Below are 20,104 nucleotides of genomic sequence, written 5' to 3'. Positions count from 1 at the left end.
TCGGAATTGTGCGGAGGCAGGGGACCTGAGGTGGTGGGGCGTCTGTGGGGGTTTGTACCCCGGACAGGGGTGCGCGGAGGCCCCGGGAGCTGGGTGGGAGGGGGCGTGCCCTCCCGGACCCGCGCAGGGACCCGCGGGCTCACCCTGGCAGGCGTCGCCCCGCCCACCGCCCCCTGAGACATCACAATCTGGGGGCCGGGACCCCGCGCTTCATCACTGCCCGTTTGCAACCCAACAATCCGCCCAACAAACACTCCGGGGGGGGGAAAGAAACCGGCCCGAGCCCAGCCTCCCTCCTCCTCCCCCCCGTCCCGCCCCGCCCCGCCCCTCGCCCCCCGGGGCCCCCGCCCCCGGATGGGCGAGTGAGCGCCAGCCGGGCGCCCCGCACCCGCGGCCCCGCGCCCGCCCGCTGCCCGCCCGCGGCGGGGGCGGCCCGACCGCGCGCCCGCCCCGCCCGCCGCCGCCCGCCACCGCCGCCGCTCCGGCTCCGCGGCGCCCTCGCCCGCCAGGCTCTCCGCCCGCCGCCCGCGCTCGGCCCCGGCGCCCCGGCCCGCCGCCCGCGCTTCATGGCTGCGCACGAGTGGGACTGGTTCCAACGCGAGGAGCTCATAGGGCAGATCAGCGACATCCGCGTCCAGAACCTACAAGGTAAGGCGCCCCAGCACCCCCCCCCCACCACCAACCACGGGAGGGACGCCCGGTCGGGTGGCCCCGGGAGCCCCGGCGCCGCTCCCGCCCGGGACAGCGCCGCCCGGCGCCACCTCCTGGCCCCGCCTGACCCCGCTCGGGTCGCCTGCTGGCGGGGAGGGGGCCGAGACGGCCGCCCCCGCCCCCCCCAACCCCCCACGGGGCCGCCCCGCCAGATTCGCGGCCGCCCAGGGGGTGGGGCGGCACACGTGCGTGCGTGTGTCGGGGGGTCCCGCTTTCTTTGGCGGGGGACGTCACTCGCTGCTGCGAGTTTGGCCAAGTTTGAACGTGTGGGCTCTTGGGGGCTGTGGCCCAGGTCAGGGAGGGAGGAGAAAGTGCGACTGCGTTTGTGTGCGCGCGCGTGTGAGCTTGCACACCTCCCAAGTGCCTCAGGCTAGGGGAAGGGACGGGGGCGGCGCCTGAGGGGGGGACCAGGGCCGGGGGCGCGGATCCGAGGGCTGGGCGGGCTCCGCCCGGGGCCAGCCACTCGCCGCAGGGAGCGGCCCCGCCGCCGGCCGGGGGCTCCGGTGGGGAGGGGGCGAGAGGCCCCGCCCGCCGGACGCGGGACTCTGGGACCCGCGGCTACCTCGACAAGGTGAAAGAGAAACTCGGGAGGCCGGCGCGTCCGACCGGGGCTGGGGGACGCTCCCGCCACACGCGAAGTGTATTAACCTTTCAAGAGTTTATTCCTGGTGGAAACTCGGAAAGCACAATATTTAGAGGGAAAAGTTACCCACAACCACCGTGTAACCCACGCACCCACCCGCCTACCCAAAGAAAGCTGCTGTTCGCGGAGGCGTATTTCTAGCCCCTTTCATCCGTGGGCTTTGCAGAACTAGACTGAGTTCCACTTCCGGCCTCGGAGGCACAGAGACCTGGCTGGGCAGGGAAGTTTCTTTCTAAGTTTTCTGGGCAGACTTGGGTTTCCGGAGATTCCAAGGTTGGGGGCGCTGCAGAGAGAGCTGGGAGCCCTGGACAGAGAGAGGATGGGGCGGTGGGTGCCCCCCTACCGGGTACCTGCCTTTACTGCCCGCGGGCGGCCTGGGGGGTGGGGAGGGTGGGGATGGCCAGGCAGTCAAATTTAAACATTGCACCTGAGAGAATGTTTCCTGGGAGTCCTGTGGACCTGCTCCACCCCTAGGCTATGCAAGGACAGGGCTAGGAAAGGTGAGCTCAGGTGGGGTGGGGGAAGCCCAGTGCAGTGCACACTGGAAACGAATTTACTCTGGGCGCCCCCCCCCCCCCAACTTCTGGATGTGATTTGTGTAAGAGGAGGAGGATCAGGCTGGAGATGTTGCAAATGATCCCTTCTGATAACAAGCCTGGTGTCTGGATCCTGTTGCCCCAGAACTGACATCCTATTTGGGGGTGGGAATTAGCATTTCTTGCTGAGATGGCATGTGGTTTGGGCGGTCGTGCTGTGTGTGTGTGTGTGTGTGTGTGTGTTAGGCAATCAGTGGGTGTTTAATAAACACATGCTAACCAATTTTTTAATGCAGCAGCTCCCTGCATTCCTCAAAGCCCAGCTCCCAGCGTAAAGGGGATTGACTTCTTTGCCGGAGTGCTCAGCAGTGTGAGCAGTTACACCTGGAACTCTGAGAGAGGGCTTCACTCCGTGGGGCAATTTGAGATGGGTCCTGAAGGTTGGGTAGGAGGTCACTGAATGGGCTTTCCCCTCAGCTCCCAGGGGGCAAACTGTCCTTCCCCTTTAGACAATGTCAGGTACAATGTGAGCATCCGTGGGTTTTGCCGTTTAAAAAGCTTTTAGATTTGTGTCTGTATTATGCATACATCTTCTGTATGGTTATGTATGTGTAGAAAATGTGCCTTGCTCTTTGCTGCTGGGCCAACAAAGTTTTACCATATCAAGATGTAGATGATTTCCAATGCCCTGGATGGATGCCTCGTCTCCCTTCCTGGGCAGTGACTCCCTCCCCTGCCCCCCTCCCCAACACGGCAGCTACTATTCTGAGCTTTATCACTATAACTTTGCCTGTAGAACTTCCTATAAAATGGAAGACTACGATACACCCTCTTTTGCACGGACTTGCTTTGCTCCGTACATGATCCCATGTTCTTGCCTGTGTTTTTTAAAAGAGCTTTTGTAGACTGCTTTGTTAAAGTATAATTTCCATACCATAAAACTCACTTGCCTTAAGTTTACAATGCAGTAATGTTTAGCAAGTCGACAGAATTGGGGAAACCTCCCAACAGTCCAGGTTTGGAACATTTTTACCACTTGAAAAAACTCCCCGGTTGTGGGCACATATGCGTGTCTCAGCCCTGGGCCCAGGCAACATGTGGCTCCTGTTCCTTCTGTCCGATGGGTGCACCCCTCTTCGTGGGGCTGCTCATCGGTGGGGGGACATGGCGTTGTTTGCAGGTCGGCATTATTGTGAAGCGGTTTGTCCCGGGGGGGGGCAGGTGTTTGCATGGCAGAAGTGCCTGTCGTGGCTTTGCTGATGTCAGGGGCAGGAATCCACCTTCTGTCTCTTTCTCCTTGGGCTTCCCCGTCTTTGGACTGGATGCTTCGTGGAGATCTTCTCTCCCCATCTCCATGGTCCTCAGAAAGCCCCAGCCAAAGGGCCAAATCCAGAAGGCTCTGCTTGGCCGTGCTTTGAGCATCTGCCCAGACCAGCTGGCCGGCGTCACTGGGTCTGGACATGTGTGGATGTCCAGCTCTGCAGGCCGCAGGCGGGGTGGGGGACCTTGTCATCTGAACTCTGCGTGGGTGGTAGGCAAGGGAAGCAGGGAGAGTCCAGGCAGAAGGGCTGTTTTGAATAAAGCTGTGTGCTTGCTTAGAGCACAGGTAGCCCGCAGTTGTCGTGGTGATGGGAGGCCGGGTGCCGTGGGATTTCATGAATCCGTAATCCTAGGGACCGACGATGCCCAGCCTGCCGTCTGCAGGTGGTGGCTGCTGTTCTGGGCAGGCAGTCCTGTTCTTTTCACAAGGCTTTGACTCTTGTGGTCCTGGGACCGGGGACTTGCCCCACGATCTCAGACTGGAGGACACTGCATTCCAGGGAAGAATGACTCAGTAGTATACCTGTATGTTTACATCTTTCTCCATATCTGTATTTCAAATTTGACTTGGAGGTATATTGACCTCCTCTCATTTGCCCCTTGAAGCCTTTGTCCATGGCCCTGAACTGTGGGGCTCTGGAGTCCGAGCAGATATGATTGTGATGTCACCCGATCACCCCCTGCGGACCACTGGAACGAAGACTTCCAGGCCTGTCTTTGGAGAGCCGGGTGAGCCCTGCAGAAGGCACGGTCTCTCCTGAGAGGCCTGTCCCTCAGCTTGCTGTCGCTGCCGCAGGAGCCGAGGAAGTCCTCGTGGATACGTTCGCTCCGATGGCTCCTAAAAGGGCTCGCTGGTGGAGAGCACGGGTGTCCCTCTGGGCCCAGGCTGTCTCTGCCACTCTCACGGGGACTCCTTCAGGGAAATGGAGGTGGCCCTGGTGGTTGACCTTTTCAGAGAGGAGAGAGCAGAGCCGCGCCCCCACCCCCGGCCCGGTGACCCCACTTCCCTGGAGCTTTGTGGGGTGGCCCTGAGGTCTGGGGTGGTCGGTGGACTGTCTATGCCTTAGTTCTTGGCTTGGCTGTGTGTGGCCGGTGCTCCGGTTCCTTTCTGCGATGAGGTTGCTTTGGCTGTTCCCTGCCCCCGCCGCCCCTCCCCCCATCCCTCCATCCCCCTTTGACTTGGCATCAGGGTCCAGCCAAGTGCTCCACTGGGTCAGTCGGTCCAAGGTTGGGTGAGTTGTTGGGAGTTTGGAAGACTCTCCTGTTCAGGTCGGAAGCCTTCACCATCCTCAGAATTCCCCGGACTTTTCTGTTCTGCTGGGCAAATGTGTGCAAAGCGCATAGCAGTGTGCGGACAACAAGGAATGTCACGGGTCCTTGTTCCTGCCCTTAAAGCAGCACAAAGCCAGGCTGGGCCTTCAGGGTCCTGCTTCTGGCTCTCTGGCGCCTTGTTCCGTCTGATGCTGAGAACCTTGAGCTCACTGCTTCAGAGCGGTTCGGCCAAGCCCTGGTCCCCAGAGCGGGGCGGTGGCTGGAGCTCGGTGGGCCCAGGCAGGCAGAAGACCTTCCCCACGGCTGCTCTGGCGGGGGGCGGGGGGGAGCGTCCGCCGCTGCCAGCTGGGCCCTGCTGGCTGGTTGTCCCCAAGCTGTGTCCCCACCCCTGCCTCAGTGTGTCCCTCAGTCAGACGGGTTGGGAAGCCATACTGCCCAGGGCTGACAGACAGGACTGTGGTTTGGGGCCCTTGGAACTGAGGTGGTGCCGGGCACGGTGCTAGCTGCCTCCTTAAGGTTTCCCGCAGGCCTTTGAGGGGGGCTGCCTGTTTCGGAAGGGACTTGCCCACAGTCATGGGCTTCTAAGTGGAGCTGAGATGTGGACCCAGGACCCACTGAGCCCACGTGTCCTGTCACACTAGCTCCGTGAGTCAAGTATGATGGGCGCCCAGGGAGGAGCTGGTGGCCTCAGGGCTGGGAGCTGGGCAGGCCTTGCAGGGGAGGGGCACTGGGGTCCGGCCTTGGGGGCTGAGCAGAAACCTGAGGCGCGAAATCCCCGTTTCACAGTTCCCAGCGTCAGAAGGAGGACAGTCGTCAGGAAAGCCTGAAGGCAGGCTCCAGGCAGGACAGTGCCTGTGTGGTTAAAAAGATCAGCCCTTGCCGTGTTCTCTGCCCCCTTCTCTGATTGCGTTGGCTCAGGTCCAGGAGCAGGCCTTCCCGTGCTTGCCTGGACTCTGCGGTCACGTCTTTACGGCTCAGGGCCTTGCGTCACTTCTTCGCATCTATCTACCACTTAGCCACCCCGCTCGCGCCCCTCCTAAGCTCCTCGGTGGGTCTCCGTGACCAGCCTGTGGGCTGAGGGCAGCCCCTGAGTCCATCCCAGGATGATAGCATCATGGTCCACGGACGTCACGATGTGAAGAATGCTGGGCCGCACTGGCTTGTGGGATCAAGGCCAAGCCCGTTAGTCTGGCGTGTGAGGTCCTCTGTGGTCATATTTGAGATGCCAACCAGCCTCCCCTCCCACAGCTCCCTATGGGCTCCCAGCCCCCCACACCCTCCCCTCCTGGCTCTTATCCCCCTACCTGGAGACCTCCTGTGCAAACAGCGGACAGATCAGGGATGACACTGTGGTCAAAGCTACCCAGCAGCAAGGAGGAATCATTCCTGCTTCCACCTCCCCCAGCTCCTGGAGGGCACAGCAAATGTGCTGGAAGTTTCTATGTGAAAACAAAGAAAATCAAATGCAGAGGTTTTCAGGCCTCTAAGAACTGCTACCTATAAAGTCCCAGCCCAGGTCTGGGTGCTTGGTTCTAAAGGAAAAGTGCTCATGGAGAACATTTTTTCCAGGCTCCCGGCTGGAATCAGGCCACAGGCTTTGAGTTCACGCTGGGTTTTCCCTCTGTCAAAGACCATGTTCCAGTCCCGGCTCTATCCCTGACTTGGGGTGTGGATTCTTCTCCAGGGTCCTTTCTGAGTGGAGCATTTTGTGCAGCTGGGGAAGCCGTAGCCAGGACCCGGAGGTTGACACCCTGAGCCCAAGTCCTGGCTTTGTCGCTAACTTGCTGTGGGATCCTGGGAAATCTCTTCCCCTGGCCGTGCCTCAGTTTCCTCACTGCAAAACAAGATGGCTGAACTCCTGGACTCAAATGGGCCCCCTGGAAGGTGGTGTGAGGAGTGGCATGGCCTGACAGAGCGTGTCCCTATAAAGGCACCTGAGTTCTAGTCCCTGGCATGCTTGGGCAGCCAGCATGCAACAGCGGGGCTCCCTCCTGGATTCTTTTCACTGTTAAGTGCGAGACACCCCACTGAGGGTCCCCTGTAGAAAAGGTTGCAGTTGATAAGTTCGTTATAGAAGTCGACCACAGTGAACAGTGTGCGTTCTTGGTCTGTTCTCGGCTGATCCGTTACAGCTTCTATGAAGAGCCCAGGGCAGGTCTGCGACACCTGCTCCGTACCAGCTGGGTACAGTTGGAGGTTCCCCGGGTGGGTAGAGTGACCCGTCCACAGTCAGGGTGAACGAGGGGATCCTGCCATCCCCCATGTCACATTTATGCTGAGGAACGAGAGCGTTCAGGGACCAGGTGGGATGGAAGTCCATACCGAGGGGGGCCCCCAGTCAGTTGGCGGCAGAGCTAGGAAGAGGTGTACTTACTAGGGGTCCCGGCTCCCGCTTGGCCTTGACTCCAGCGGAGCAGCCCGGAGCCGCCCGCCGCCGGGCCTCACGAGAGAGGCAGAACTTCTGACTCCTCTGAGCGCTCCGGGGAGGCGGCCCTTAGCCGAAGAGGCCCAGATTGCATTAAATGCCCTCCCTGACCCGTGGAACACTCTGGCATTTAATTTTTGCCTGGAACAGCGGAGGCCCAGGGCACAGTCCTCCCGCCTGACCAACCAGAGGTCTCGCCCGCCCTGCTCCAGAGGGGAAGTGAGAAAAATAAAGTAATTGTCTTTTTAGTGATTGAACCATTAAAAATGAACTCCCTGTTCCCATAGAAACCTTCTCTGATTTCTCCCACCCCCTCCCTGTGTGTCTTTTTTTTTTTTTTTTTTTTTTTTTTAACCCAGTGGTAGATTGTGTCAGTCACAGAAGGAATTAGAGGCAGCATCAAAAATCACAAGTGTGGGTTTAAAGAATCCTTGTGGGTTTTTTTTCCCCTCACAGGCCTGTCTCCTGGTCTTTCATCAGTTGTTTTCTATCAGAGCAGGGCGGGGAGGGGGGGCAGGTGGCAAACTCTAGTTTGCAGGCTGAATCTTGCCCGCTGCCTGTTTTTGTGAATAAAGTTTTATTGGAACACAGCTGTGCTCATTTGTTAGCCTATTGTCCACAGCTGCTTCTGCCCTCCAAGGGCAGTTGAGGCGTCATGACAAGGAAGTACCCACAAAACCGGAAATATTTACTGTTTGGTTATTTACTCTATGGGACGTGGGAATCCAGAGGGCTTTCTGTGGGCTGGCAGGGGCCTCGAACCCACACCCGGCACTTGACCAGTAGGAGATGCCCTGATGACCTTAGCGGATGATGGTTCCATGTGTAACAGGCCCAGCCTTGTTTCTGGAAGGCTGTTGATGCCCATCGAGGAGGGTTCGGGCCCTGCCTTACAAAACCACATACCCTCTGTGAGCCTGGCCGTTCAGCCGAACCGCAGTCCCGGGATTGCTGGGATCCTGAGATCCTGGGAGCTGGCGTGTCCCCAGGACACAGAGGAGGTGGATATCATGAGGCTAAGATGACGTATGCTAGGACTGAGGGTGCTTGGTGGGTGCTGCAGGAGTATGGGGGGAGGGGAGATCCAATCCAACCTGAAGGGTGGGGGTCCTGGGAGGACGGGGAAAAGTCTGTAATTGCAGATCTGTATCTCGTGTGCAAACAGGGAGAAGGGGAGTGCATGGTGGTGCGTGAGGTGGGGGCTCTTGGGGACGACTGTGGCCGTGGTCGGGGCGCGGGGCATATAGGGAAATGGGCCCCAGCAGTAGCCCGTGCCCCTGACAATTACCTTTTCATCTTGCCCTCTGGAGCCCTGTGATCCACTGTATGGGCGATTAGAGCCCAAGTCCCCCAGACGAGGACGGGGACAAGCCTGGGAGGATCTGGGGAATCTGCAGAAAGCCCTAGAGTCACTTGTCGGGTCTGCAGAACTGGAGGTCTCACTGGAAGGACTTAGGGCTCTGATGATGTCATGCCCCACTCCTGCCTCCCTCTCCTGGGGGGCTCTCCTCACAGGCAGGAACCTTGGTGATATTTATATCCCTCTCCTCTTTTAAACTATTTTCAATCCTCTATGGTATGACATACTTAAAAAGCAGGGTTCTGAGGCCTTCTAGCTGGGAACTGGGACGGGAGGTGGGGAGGGGGCATGGCGGTGACCTGCCAGGTTGCTCGTGTGGAAGCTTAGCCCGCCCTCCTCCACTCGCCCTCCCTCCTGTCCCGCGTCGGTCCCGGGCCCGAAGTGGCTCTCCCCCTCACCTTTCCGTGCTTGCCTGCTTTTTGCCAACATCCTCCTCCTCGGTCACCAGGACCACTGTTTTCCTGCTTCTGGCACCTCTGATCCCGTTTCATCCAGGCAGTCTTGGAGATCTTTCTATGTCTTGGTAGAAGATGCCTCTTGGCCTGCAGGAAGAAGCGGTGCTGTGTGCTCTGGGTCTCCCTCACTTCTCCTGCCCTTCCTGGAATGAACCAGCCCCAGCTGCACCCGCCCTTGACCCTGTACATGACTCCTGCAGAGAAGGACCATGACCCGGCTTAGAGCAGCCTCCCTGAACCCTGCCTGCTCCCACCTGGGTGGAAATCACGGCCGCCGCCTCTGGGCCCCTGGGAACCCCCTCAGGACTAGGTCCCCGAGAGGGGTGCATGTAGCTTTCCTCTGCGAGCACTTCCTGGGGACCAGGACTTCAGAACTGTCCACCGAGTTGTGTTATGTTATTTCACTTGGCAGAGGGACTTCACAGATGTGGTTACTTGAAAGATGTTGGGTTAGGATAATCCGGATTACCCAGCTGGGTCCCATTAATCTCAAGCATCCTTAGGAAAGGAGGAGGCTCAGAGAGAGAGAGAGAGAGGAGAGGTGATGGGGGAAGCCGATTGGGGTCATAGCGATGCCGTTGCTAGAAGGCGCCATGAGTGGGAGAGTGCGGGAGAGTGCAGGCAGCTTCTGGAAGCTGGAGAAGAGGAGATGGCTTCTCCCCCAAGCATCTCCAGAAGGAGCACAGTCCTGCCAATAACTTCAATTAGCCCATCAAGCCCATCTCCAAAGGTAATAAATTTATGTTGTTTTAAGCCACTAATACCCGGTAACTTGTCATAGCAGCAGTAGGAAACTGGCTATCAAGCCCGGTGGACACCCAGGTGGTGGCATGGAGCCCCAGCCTGGAGCACAGAGACCGGGGCTCTGGCCATGGGGCTGCCACCACTTGGTTGAGGCTACCTGACAGAGGGCAGGAGAGCAGGGTTTGAGGGGACAGGAGAGGGCGCTGGCCTGGGCCTGCAGGAATTCCAGCCAGGAATCCACAGGCAGTGGTGTGATCCGAGATACACACAGGGCTGGGAATGACCCTGGGAATGACCACATGGAGACCGGTCTCTGCTCTGGGGCATGGATGGTATGGATGGCTGGGGCATGAAGAGGGTGACATCACAGTGGCCTCTAAGTACCCACCTGTGCTGGGATCCAACACATTCTGGCAACTGTGAGACCTCCCTTCTAAGCCTCGTGTTCTTTAGGGTTGAGCTACATGAACCCTGGAAATGCTGTTACCCAAGAGCGGGTCCAGTCCCGGTGGCTTGAAACAGTCGTCTGCTTCACATGAAACGTTGAAGTCTATTTAGAAAACAAGAGAACATCCGTAGGGTATTGGCTTATGGGCAGTTGTGGTTTGTTGGTACCAGTCCAAGTCCAAGGCGAGACATACAAGTTATGAGGAACTTAAATTCCCAGAGAATGAAAGAAAAGTCCTCATCAAGCCTCACGGTTGGAGAGTGACTGAAGGCCGCCATATTGTATTCTACCATTTTACCCATTTTCCCCTTCCTTCTTAGTTGAAGGGCACCCCCCTGCCCCCCACCAACTTAAAGTTGCTCTGATTCCAACTTCTCCGTGGTATTAAGTATGAAACCAGTAGTAATCAGTGATAATGACACCTTTTTTTTCTGTTTCTACTTATTTTTATAAAACAAGGATGAAATGCAATCAGATGTTCCAGTAATTTCTGAAATGTGGTACCATGAAGAAGGCGGTGTAGCTAAAGGGCTCCCCTGTGCTGTGGCTTGGCCCCTTCATTGTCAGACGATTTTTGTGAAGACCTGACTTGAGTAACAGGATAATTTGGTGTGTTGTTGTTGTAAAGTGTGTCATACTGAGTACAGGTCTGTAACAATCAACTAAGTCAAGGATTGTCTTCGTTGGTTATAGGGCATTGACGTTGTGGTTATGGGGAATATGGTGGGGGGCTGGCCACTTGCTAGACACTGTATATGTCTTCCAAACAGCCTCCATAATGGGCATTATTATCTGTTCCCCACACACTAAGGCTGAGCAACAATGCCGAGCTACTGAGCTAACAAGTTATAGAACCAGGAATCAGAATTTTAAGTCTGGGAGGATGGAATAAGTTGGAGGATGGGGTATGAAGAGGGAGCACTGATAGGACTTTGGTTTGGGGTATGGGAGAGACTTGGTGAATGCTGGCTTCAGGCCCAGTTGGCTATGGAGGGCGCAGTTGACTTGGAACCCTGGAATAGAGCTGGACCAGGCTGAAGGATGTTGGGCAAGAAGTCAGCCGGCCTTGGGTACTGAGCCTTATCTGAGGGGACTCAGCGACTCAGCTGTTTGTGGTCATGTACCTACCAGGTTCTTCACACTGTGACAAAATCAAGTCTAAATTCCTGACTGATGATTCCTCAAGTAGTGATTCCCAGGGGCAGAGTTAAGAAGAGTAAGAGACAAGGATCCCGTCTTAAGAGGTTGACAATATGAAATCTCTGTAACCTTGAATTGTGGCAGAACCAGAAGCAGCCATGGGAAACCATCCTGCCCTCCCCATTGTGGGTTGTGATAAGGGCGGTGTCAGATTGTAAAGCACGGTCACCTTCACTGTATCATTTAATTCTACTGTAACCTGTGAGATCAGTGTTCTGTTCCCTCTATAGATGCAGACACTGGGGCCCAGAGGAGGTCACTGTGGCATCTGAGACTTCCCATGGCCCTTCCCAGTCCCACCAGCAGTTGCTGGGAGCTAATCTGTACAAGGGATTCACTTTCCTTTCATGGACACAAGGGACTGTGTGGAACTCTCCCTTGGAGAGCTGATCTGGCTTTTGAGCTTGACTCTGATCTAAAACAAAACAAAAAGTGATACCTTTCCAATCAAAGCTGAGGGCCTTGGGCCCCAGTGGTAGGGTGTTGGCAAGCCTGGATGATGGCCTGTCAAGTTCCCAGAATTGCAGTGGGCAAGTGCCACAAAATGGCATGTGGTAGCGGGGGGGGGGGGGCGGATGTGGAGGACAAGGTGCCATGATGCTACAGGACTGATGATGGGCGAGCCGAGGAGGTGACCAGAAATCATTCAAGAGTTGCCCTTGATAGACTGTGTTTGCCCTGGGTGGGCACTGCTGTACTGGGATTTGTTATTGGTGACAACTTGTTGATGGCCTGGCTTGTCCTGATGAACCAGAAGGCTCACTGGGTTGGGCACTAGGGCCCATCCTGGCCACCCCTGTGTCCCAGGGCCTAGCTTCCTGTTCTAGGCTCCGCGTGCATTCAGTGTTTATCTGTTGGATATGTGAATGTAGACATAAAAGTGTAGATTCCAGGATCTGGCAGAGCTGGGATTTTAATGTTAGTTTCCTTTCTGTGGACTAGCTGTACATATCTGAACTTTACAGCTTTTTGGTGAAAATCCCACCTTCTCTTCTCTTGGTTGTTAAAACATTCAATGGTATCACATACCTTCAGCATGTTTCCTGTACCTCGCCTTTTCTAAATCATATGTAACTATAGTTTTACAAGGTTTGAATGAAAAACAGTGTCTTGATATTTGGTTCAGGGCTCTGATTTACAACTTGGAAGGTAAGGCTATTGCTCTCCTCTTTACCTCTCCTAACCGCAGATCTTTCCTGTCCTTCCAACTGCCTGATATGTTTTTGTCATACTTTTGGAAGATTAGTAATTGAGGTTAACATCATTAGGCCGGCACTATTCGGAGCTGAGTCATCTAGTTACTTATGATCACTGTTCCTTTCCTGATCTACTTTTTGGTTTCCTTGGAGTTAGAATTGTCCATTGTTATTGGCATATGTGCTTATTAATTCACCCCCAAACTCTGTTGGTGTTCTGGATATCCCCGCAACTTGTTTGGTTGTATCAGATAAACTTTCTCAGTTTCCTTTTCTTGAGCACATCAGGGTCCTTTGATCTACTCCAATCTGGACTCATTACCCTCCATACCTGGGGCGTGGCTGTCACCTGGGCCCTCTGTCACCATCACCTGGGCCCACCCCCACCTCTTTCCTGGGTTTGATCTCTCATTTCCTGTCTTCCTCTTCTGGTTTAGTCTCTTAAATACAAGGTCACATCCTTCCTGAGAAAGTGTGCCCGAGGGGCCAACTTTCTGAGAACTTGCCCACGGAAAAATGAATTTATTCTTTTCTGACTCTTGATTGCTAGTTCAGCTGGGTATCAAATTCAAGGTTGGAAATCACTTTCCTTTGGAAGTGGAGCCTTGCTCCATTGTTGTTTTTTTTTTTTTTTTTAAGATTTTATTTATTTATTAATTTGTCAGAGCGAGAGAGAGAGAGCGAGTGAGCACACAAGTGGGCAGAGTGGCAGGCAGGGGTGGAGAGAGAAGCAGGCTCGCTGCTGAGCAAGCAGCCCGATGCGAAACTTGATCCCAGGACCCTGGGATCATGACCCAAGCTGAAGGCAGCGGCTTAACCGACTGAGGCTTCCTGCCCCATTGTCTTCTAGCTCCCAGCACAGCAGTTGAGAAGTGTGAAGCCATTCTTGATCCTTTATGTGACCTGCTTTGTTCTCTCTGGAACCTTATAGGATCCTCTTTCTGTCTGCAGTGCCCTGAGACTTCAGGGTAGCCTGCCTGGGTGCTGGTCTCTCCATGCCGATCACTTAGTTAGACATTTCCCTCTGGAACTGTGGTGTTCTGTTCTGGGAAATTTTCTTGTTTGTTTGTTTGTTTTTAAATCGTGATTTCTGCTCATGGTTTTCTCTAATCTTCTAGAACTCCTTTTATTTGGATATTGGTCCTTCTGGACTAATCCTTTAATTTTCGATTTTCCATCCCCACTGTTTTTTGCTCTACTTTCTGGGAGATTTCATCCATTTTATATTCTGCATTTTAATCTTCCACATTTTTAATTTACAAGAGCCCTTTGTTATTCTCTAGAGAAGTCCTTATTTCAGGGTTGCAGTACCTTCTCCTACACACTGGGAATAGTAACTGTGGACAGTGACAGCCCAGGGGGTGCTTTGAAAGGTGGCATCTGAGAGCACAGAGCCAAACGGTCTGGTTCAAATCCCGGCTCTGCCAGTCACTTGCTTTGTGAGCTCGAGCAAGTTTCTCAACGTCGTTATTCCTCCGACACCTCGTCTGCAAAATGAAAGTAATAATAATGTGGTCTGCCTCAGGACACCAAAGGGCACAGAGCTGTTGGGGGTGCCGTGTGTCTGTCATGTCTGCGGTCCTCCTTGTTTGTGTGGGTGGGTTGGGTCTGGAGCTTTCACGTTAGAGCCTTCTTTGTTTCACTGGCTCAGAGTCCTTGATTGTTTTCTCATATTTAAGAGTTGGGGACTGAAAAGTGTTCTGTGAGCTTGGAGCACGGGCTGGCGGGGTGGGGGGGGGCACTTCTTGGCGGGGAGTCTCTCTGCTGGGCACCCTGCTGGGTTGTGTCACAGGGAACCCCGTGTTCCCTGAATCCTCCTGGCTGATCAGATTGAGAGAGGCTTACAGTCTTCTGTCTGGAGGGTCCAGGCCTGGTGCTGGGCGTGAGGGGCGGGGGTCTGGGAGCTGGAGGAAGAAAGGGTGTGAGGGGCGAGGAACTCCTCGGCATCCAGTGTGTAGAAGTCACGTACTGTGCTGCGTTCAGCCCAATTCACACTCAGACCTTCTGTTTTATCCTCTTTAGAGAACAGACTTCTGGTCTTGTGCCTGCTGGAGGATGGGACCGTCACCTGCGAGTAGACATGGGGGAGGGGATATAGGGACTCATCTCACTGTGTTTTCCCACCCCAACCCCATGTGCACAGATACCTGTCACCAGTAATTCCTGAGAAACGTTGAGACTTCTGGGTGGTAAATTGGGCTGTCTTTGCCCTTCCTCGCCGCCACATTAAGGTGTGGATTTCTGGCAATGCTAATCAGTTACCACAGGTCTGTCCTCTCTCCACCCTTTGGGATCTTGCTCCTGTCCTCCCTCCTGTTCTCTCCATCCTTGTGGATTTGTATTCTAAATACTAGCGCATAGACCCCTTTGCCCTAGGTTTTAGTAGGATTTCAAGATGGACTGGAATCAGAAGCTTGTGCTGAGTAGAAGCCCAACTCCTGTTCGGCAGGAAGTCACTCCCTCACCTCTCCCAGTGTGTCCCAGCAGCCGGGGAGGAAGCTGGCGACAGCCGCGTCCACCCCAGCCCTGAAGGTTTGAAGCGTGAGGACACTTGCTTGCCTGTGTTCCCTTCCATGCTGACTGTTTTTCAGAGACTGCTGCCCGGTCCTGGTTACCAGGTGAGATCAGGGAAATCGCAGATGCATTTGGTCACCCCTGCTGGCTGTTTTCCAGCCGCACGCTCTGGTTACCTGGAGTTTCGAGGCGTGGGGATCAGGGGTCCAGGCAAGGGTGCAGCTCTAGGAGCAGAGGGACCTTCTCTAACAAACTTGCCCCTGACGTCCTCCCAGGTCTCAAATCCCCAGCCAGCAGCAATCCTCTCGGCTGGGTTGCAGCCTGTGCCGCCCACGGGGTACACTGGCTCCCAGGAGAGAAAAACCAACCAGGGAAGGAAGGGGTTGTTTGGTTGCTACATTGTTTGATGTCGGAGCCCTGCCAGCTTTTATAGAACATCCCAAGCCCAAAGCCACAGGCTACCTGGGGGAGAATTGGCTGGTGCCAAGCTTTGAAAGTTAAGCTATTCTTCATGGCAAGATTAAAGATTATCCTGCCTGAACTTCCATCAGACACTGCCAGGCCGACTGTACTTGATCTCCTCGATTTTTGAGTGGGTTGGATTACCCAGGAGGAGGAGCTCTGTGGAAGAACCTTGGAGATACCCAGGAAAGGCAGAATCAATACATGACCCCGCAGGCTCCCTGAAATGGTGATGCTTTTTTATCCTGCAGCCCTGATCGAGTCAACAGAGTTGATGAATAAGAACAAAACCAGAGAAAGGAGAGCCTGCCTGATCTCCAGTGGGAAGAGGTGTTTGAGGCCGGGTGTGAACTTGAATTTTAGCCCCTTTGCTTTGTGGCTGTGGAACGTTAGCCCAGTTATGGGTCCCTATGGAATTTTGATCTTTTCTGTCTGTAATGTGGCTTTAATAATAGTAATGCTCTCCCAAGGTTGTTTGGAGGACTCCGTGAAGACATGAATGCCCAGTGCCCAGCGCTCATCAGGATCTTTGAAATAAATGTTTCTTTAAAGATTTTATTTATTTATTTGACAGAGAGAGATCACAAGTAGGCAGAGAGGCAGGCAGAGAGAGAGAGGAGGAAGCAGGCTCCCTGTTGAGCAGAGAGCCCGATGCGGGGCTCGATCCCAGGACCCTGGGATCATGACCTGAGCCGAAGGCAGAGGTGTAACCCATTGAGCCACCCAGGGGCCCCATGTTTCTTTCTTTAAAAGAGGATTTTTTTATTTGTTTTTTGGTATGGTGATAGAGATTTTGATAGGGGTTCAACTGAACCATAGGAATGGATCGATTGCTTAGTCCATGTTTCAAGGTCAGATTCAGTGTCTGTCCTTGGGATGATGTTGTGAAGACCACAGGGCAGCAGCTGACACTAAGTGGGTGTAGTTGGAGACCTGGCGTCCTTCGGGGATGGGAGAGATGATGGGGGCGAGCCATCCAGCAAGATGGAACTAGCAGCCCCGTGTGTTGGGAGAGGATCTAGGCTGGGTAGGAGGAGATGAGCCGGGATGACCCTCGCAGTGAGCGAGGAAGTTGGTGTGAGCCAAGGTGCAGAGGCGGGAGTGAGCTGGAGTGTTCAGAAGGTGAGTGGTCCAGCCTGGGTCAGCAAGGGGCCCAGAGTGGGGCAGTGTCTGTGGGTGCTCATTAATCATCAAGTGACCTTTTGGACTCATTTCCTCCCTCGCCAGCGTTTCACTCTGGGGACATGGCCTAGGCTGGCTTGTGGCCCTCTTTCCTCGGTGAATGGGTAGTAGAGGGGGACAGTGTTGGTTTTCAGAGCAGGATGGTCTTCCTGGGATGAGGGGTCCCAAATGTTGCAGGTGGTTTAGCATCCTCAGGTGAGACCACAAAATGCTAATCAAGTGGCAATCAAAATCTCCCTCCACGTTTGTCCCCGGGAGTGGTAACCACCCATTTGAGACTAATAGGGTACCATGGGTGCAAATGAAGGGGGACCCCGTGCTTCCCCAGAGCTGTCTCCGTTTGTGTACGCAGAAGAGTCACCACTCCATGTGTCCCTCACTCAAAAGACTCTTTGATCTGAAGCTCCAGCTCCAAGGCTCTTGGAGAATCAGTCGCTGATGTAATAGTCATTCTGTGAATCGTGTCCATTATAACGGAGCGCGCTCCAGCTGTTGGAAGAATCCGGCAGAGTGAGGTGATAACGCGTGACCTTTCAGATTAGTCCGGGGAAAATCGCTGACTGCGTCAGGAGAAGCTGCAGGTTTTATTTCTGTGTTCTGAGATATTGCCCGTTTTCTCTCCGTGTCAGAACAGGCAGAGCAGACTCTGGCTCCTGAGTCAGCTTCATGCGAGGACAACGTGCAGCAGGTAGTACGAGCGTCTGCTCAACAACCCTGCCAGGCACCGGGGAGAGACAGGCCTGTCTGTGTCCCGTGGCAGGGACTCCATCCCCGTGGTCCCATCGGGACATAACGATGACCATGATGGGGAGCTATTGTGAGTATCTCCCAAGAGAGCCCTGCGTAGGCGCCATGAAGGACTTGCGGATGAGGTGACATTTTCAGTTGAAATGAGAAGAAGTGGAATTAGCCAGATGGAAGGGGGAGAGGAACGTTCCATGCCGAGGGGTCAACTCAGCCAGGGGCTGCGGTGGGCAGGAACATGGCTCAACGACACAGCGCTACCGACTGGGGCCCCCAGAGATTGCCGTGGGGGACGTGTTGGATCCCAGACACTGTTGTGCAGACCCCTGGAGCCCCGCCCTGGGTGAACACGGGCACGTCTTTGGAGTTGGAGGTAGAGCCTTTGGATTTTTTCCATGCAACGAAGCCGGTGGGGCTTTGGGCCATTATCAGGGGGATCACAAGGTCTGTGATTCACTTCCTTTCAAATAGGCTCAGCTCTGAAGACCTGCTCCCCACCAGTGAGAGTGCACTGCTTGGCGTTGGGTCACAGAGCTGGGGTGGCTTTTGTCTTACTCCTGTGTGTGCCCTGAGGGTCTGGTGGCCTGGGGGCGTGTCCTCTCCTGTCCCCATGTCATCTCATTTCCTCTTCCCGTCCCAGTCCCAGGCTAGGCAGATCTGCTCTCCAACCAGGAGGGACTGCTCTGTTCAAGCACCATTTCTCTGTCTTGGGGAGGATGACAGTGTAGATGGTGATGGTGACACAGTCACCGTCTACGTCACCATTGTGTCCCCGTATTGACTGCCTACTGTGTGTCAGGAACTCTGGTGGGTATTTTATATTTAACTCTCCAGAAACTGTATGAGTAGGGGAGGGGCTCATTTGTTATATGGGATATTGAAGCTCAGAGAGGTCCAGTTCAAAGTTCATGGCCACACAGCTGGTTAGAGTTGCAGGCTCAGAATTTGGCTTTAGATTTTCTTGTTCCCAAAGCTGTGCTCTTTCCACCTAAGCCACACGAGGTCCCGACCGAAGTTGAGTTTACAGTGTGGTTTACAAGCCTATGGCTCTGGCCTCTTTGAGTCCTCCCCCGTGTAGACCTCTGAGTCTGCAGTGAACACTGAGCGCCTCTGTGGTCACCGCCACTGACCTGAGGCTCTTTGGGACTTGGGTCTTATCCACGTTGAGACGGGCTAGGAGTGGGAAGGATGCACCACGTTTGAAGACCCGCTAGGAGAAAAGGATGTAAAACATCTCAGTAGTGGTCTTTAAATATTGCTTCCATGTTGAAATGAAAATGCTCTGGTTGTAGTCAGTTAAATAAAGTATGTGGTTAAAGTGAATTTCACCCGCGTCGCCTGACCTTCTACGATACGGCGACTAGAAATTTGCAACATAACCCGCGTGGCTCGCGTTGTATTTCGACTCAGCAGGACTTCGGCGAGACTGTGGTTTCTGGGGACCTTTCAGTGCTTCCCTCTGCAGACTCGGTGCCTGCGTGTCTCCTCTTCCTGTCCAATGTCCTTGACCCCCAAACCCCCTTCTGAATTACTTGCCCCGTGTGTGTCCCCAAGACTGTCCCGGGGGACTCCTCCTCTGAGTGACCTCTGACCCCGTCACAGGACGTGCTGCCCCAGTGTCCCCTGCCACCCTGGATAAGTCCTTCCGCTGTTCTGAATCTCAAATGGCTTGTCTGTAGAATGGAAGTGACTTGCCCTCCCTGTGGGGCTAATCAGATACGAGGATATCCGTCAGGCCCCCGCACCTGGTAGGGGCCTTCATAGCCGACCCGTGTCACCCTCATGACAGACAGGAGGTGAGGGAATGTGCAGAGGCGGGTGAGACGCCCCCGCAGCAGGGCACCCGGGTTGGTGCTGGCCCATCCAGCGGCTTGGGGGCCGAGCTGACGTTGCGCACCCAGCACGGGAAATCAAGGTCCGCCCTCTGAACAGATGCGTCAAGTGCCCACCTGTAATCCTGTCTCTGGTGCCCTTAGATCCCTCACTGGTCCGTCTGTCCCCTCACCTGGGCTCAGATCGAGAGACCCTGGGGTCAAGGAGTTAAAACGGTGATCCACGGTGCCGGTGGGGCTGTCCTGGCTGGTGGCAGTGACAAAGGGACAGGGGTAGAACAGAGGGCAGGGCGGCAGCGAGGGAAGGCGCACCCACCCTTAGACAGTGTTCCGTCTGGACACACAGCCCTCGCAGGCCACAACAGCCGCGGATTCCAGGGCGAGCCTCCTAACCTCCCTGCTCCGTTTCCTCGTCTGTACTTGGAGGAAGCCAGTGCTCGCCGTATGCTAAGGCCCGGGAAGCCCTTGGCCCTGCTGGGCGCTGTGGTGTGCAGGGGTGTCCCCCGGGGTCCTCCTCTGTAGCAGTTGCTGGTTTTGTCTTCACGTGGTTATACAAGTGCTACAGCCACATTGTGGGGTCCCCCTGGCACACCTCTGCGTCGCCCCTCCGGTATGTTTCTTGCCATCCTGGTTCCACACTTGTCTCTCTTACCCCTTCGAGGCCTGCTTTGGGCTTTTCCATGTTGCGTCTCACCCAGTACCGCCTTCCGTGCTGCTGGGGAGCCTCTCCGACACCCCAAGCTGGGTGAAGCCTCCCCCCCCCCCCCCGCTCCCATCTGCTCTTGGCACCGTGTCTCAGCTCTTGTCACTTCATCCTCACGCTGCCGTGACTTGGGACCGGAGCCCTTTGCCGGGAGGGTCCGGTCTGAGCCGGCCCAGCAGTGCCCACAGAGTGGACGTGCCGTGCCCCACTGAGCAGCCCGACTAGAATTTCCTTAACCAGCTCCCTCCTGAGACAGGCGCCCCCGCTTTCCAAGTAGAGCACCGCTGTGAGCCTCTGGCTCGGGACATCCATCTTGACCTTGGGGTGGGACTTTCTCGGGCTAGATGGGTTCCCTGA

At 55.3% G+C, this 20,104-nt stretch overlaps 1 protein-coding gene across 2 annotated transcripts in view; it reads left to right on the top strand.

Annotated features, from left to right (window-relative positions):
* Positions 1-474: 474 nt before the first annotated feature.
* Positions 475-20,104, top strand: part of CLMN (calmin) — a 114,336-nt gene continuing 94,706 nt past the window's right edge. For both annotated transcript variants that reach the window (XM_046008221.1, XM_046008223.1), the window contains exon 1: positions 475-648. In XM_046008221.1, coding sequence (XP_045864177.1) covers positions 567-648 — 82 coding nt within the window. In that variant the 5' untranslated portion in view covers positions 475-566. The remainder of the gene's footprint in view (positions 649-20,104) is intronic.

This window comes from Meles meles, chromosome 6, assembly GCF_922984935.1.
Source record: "Meles meles chromosome 6, mMelMel3.1 paternal haplotype, whole genome shotgun sequence".
Lineage (NCBI taxonomy): Eukaryota > Metazoa > Chordata > Mammalia > Carnivora > Mustelidae > Meles > Meles meles.
This window is presented reverse-complemented; position numbering and strand designations above follow the sequence as displayed.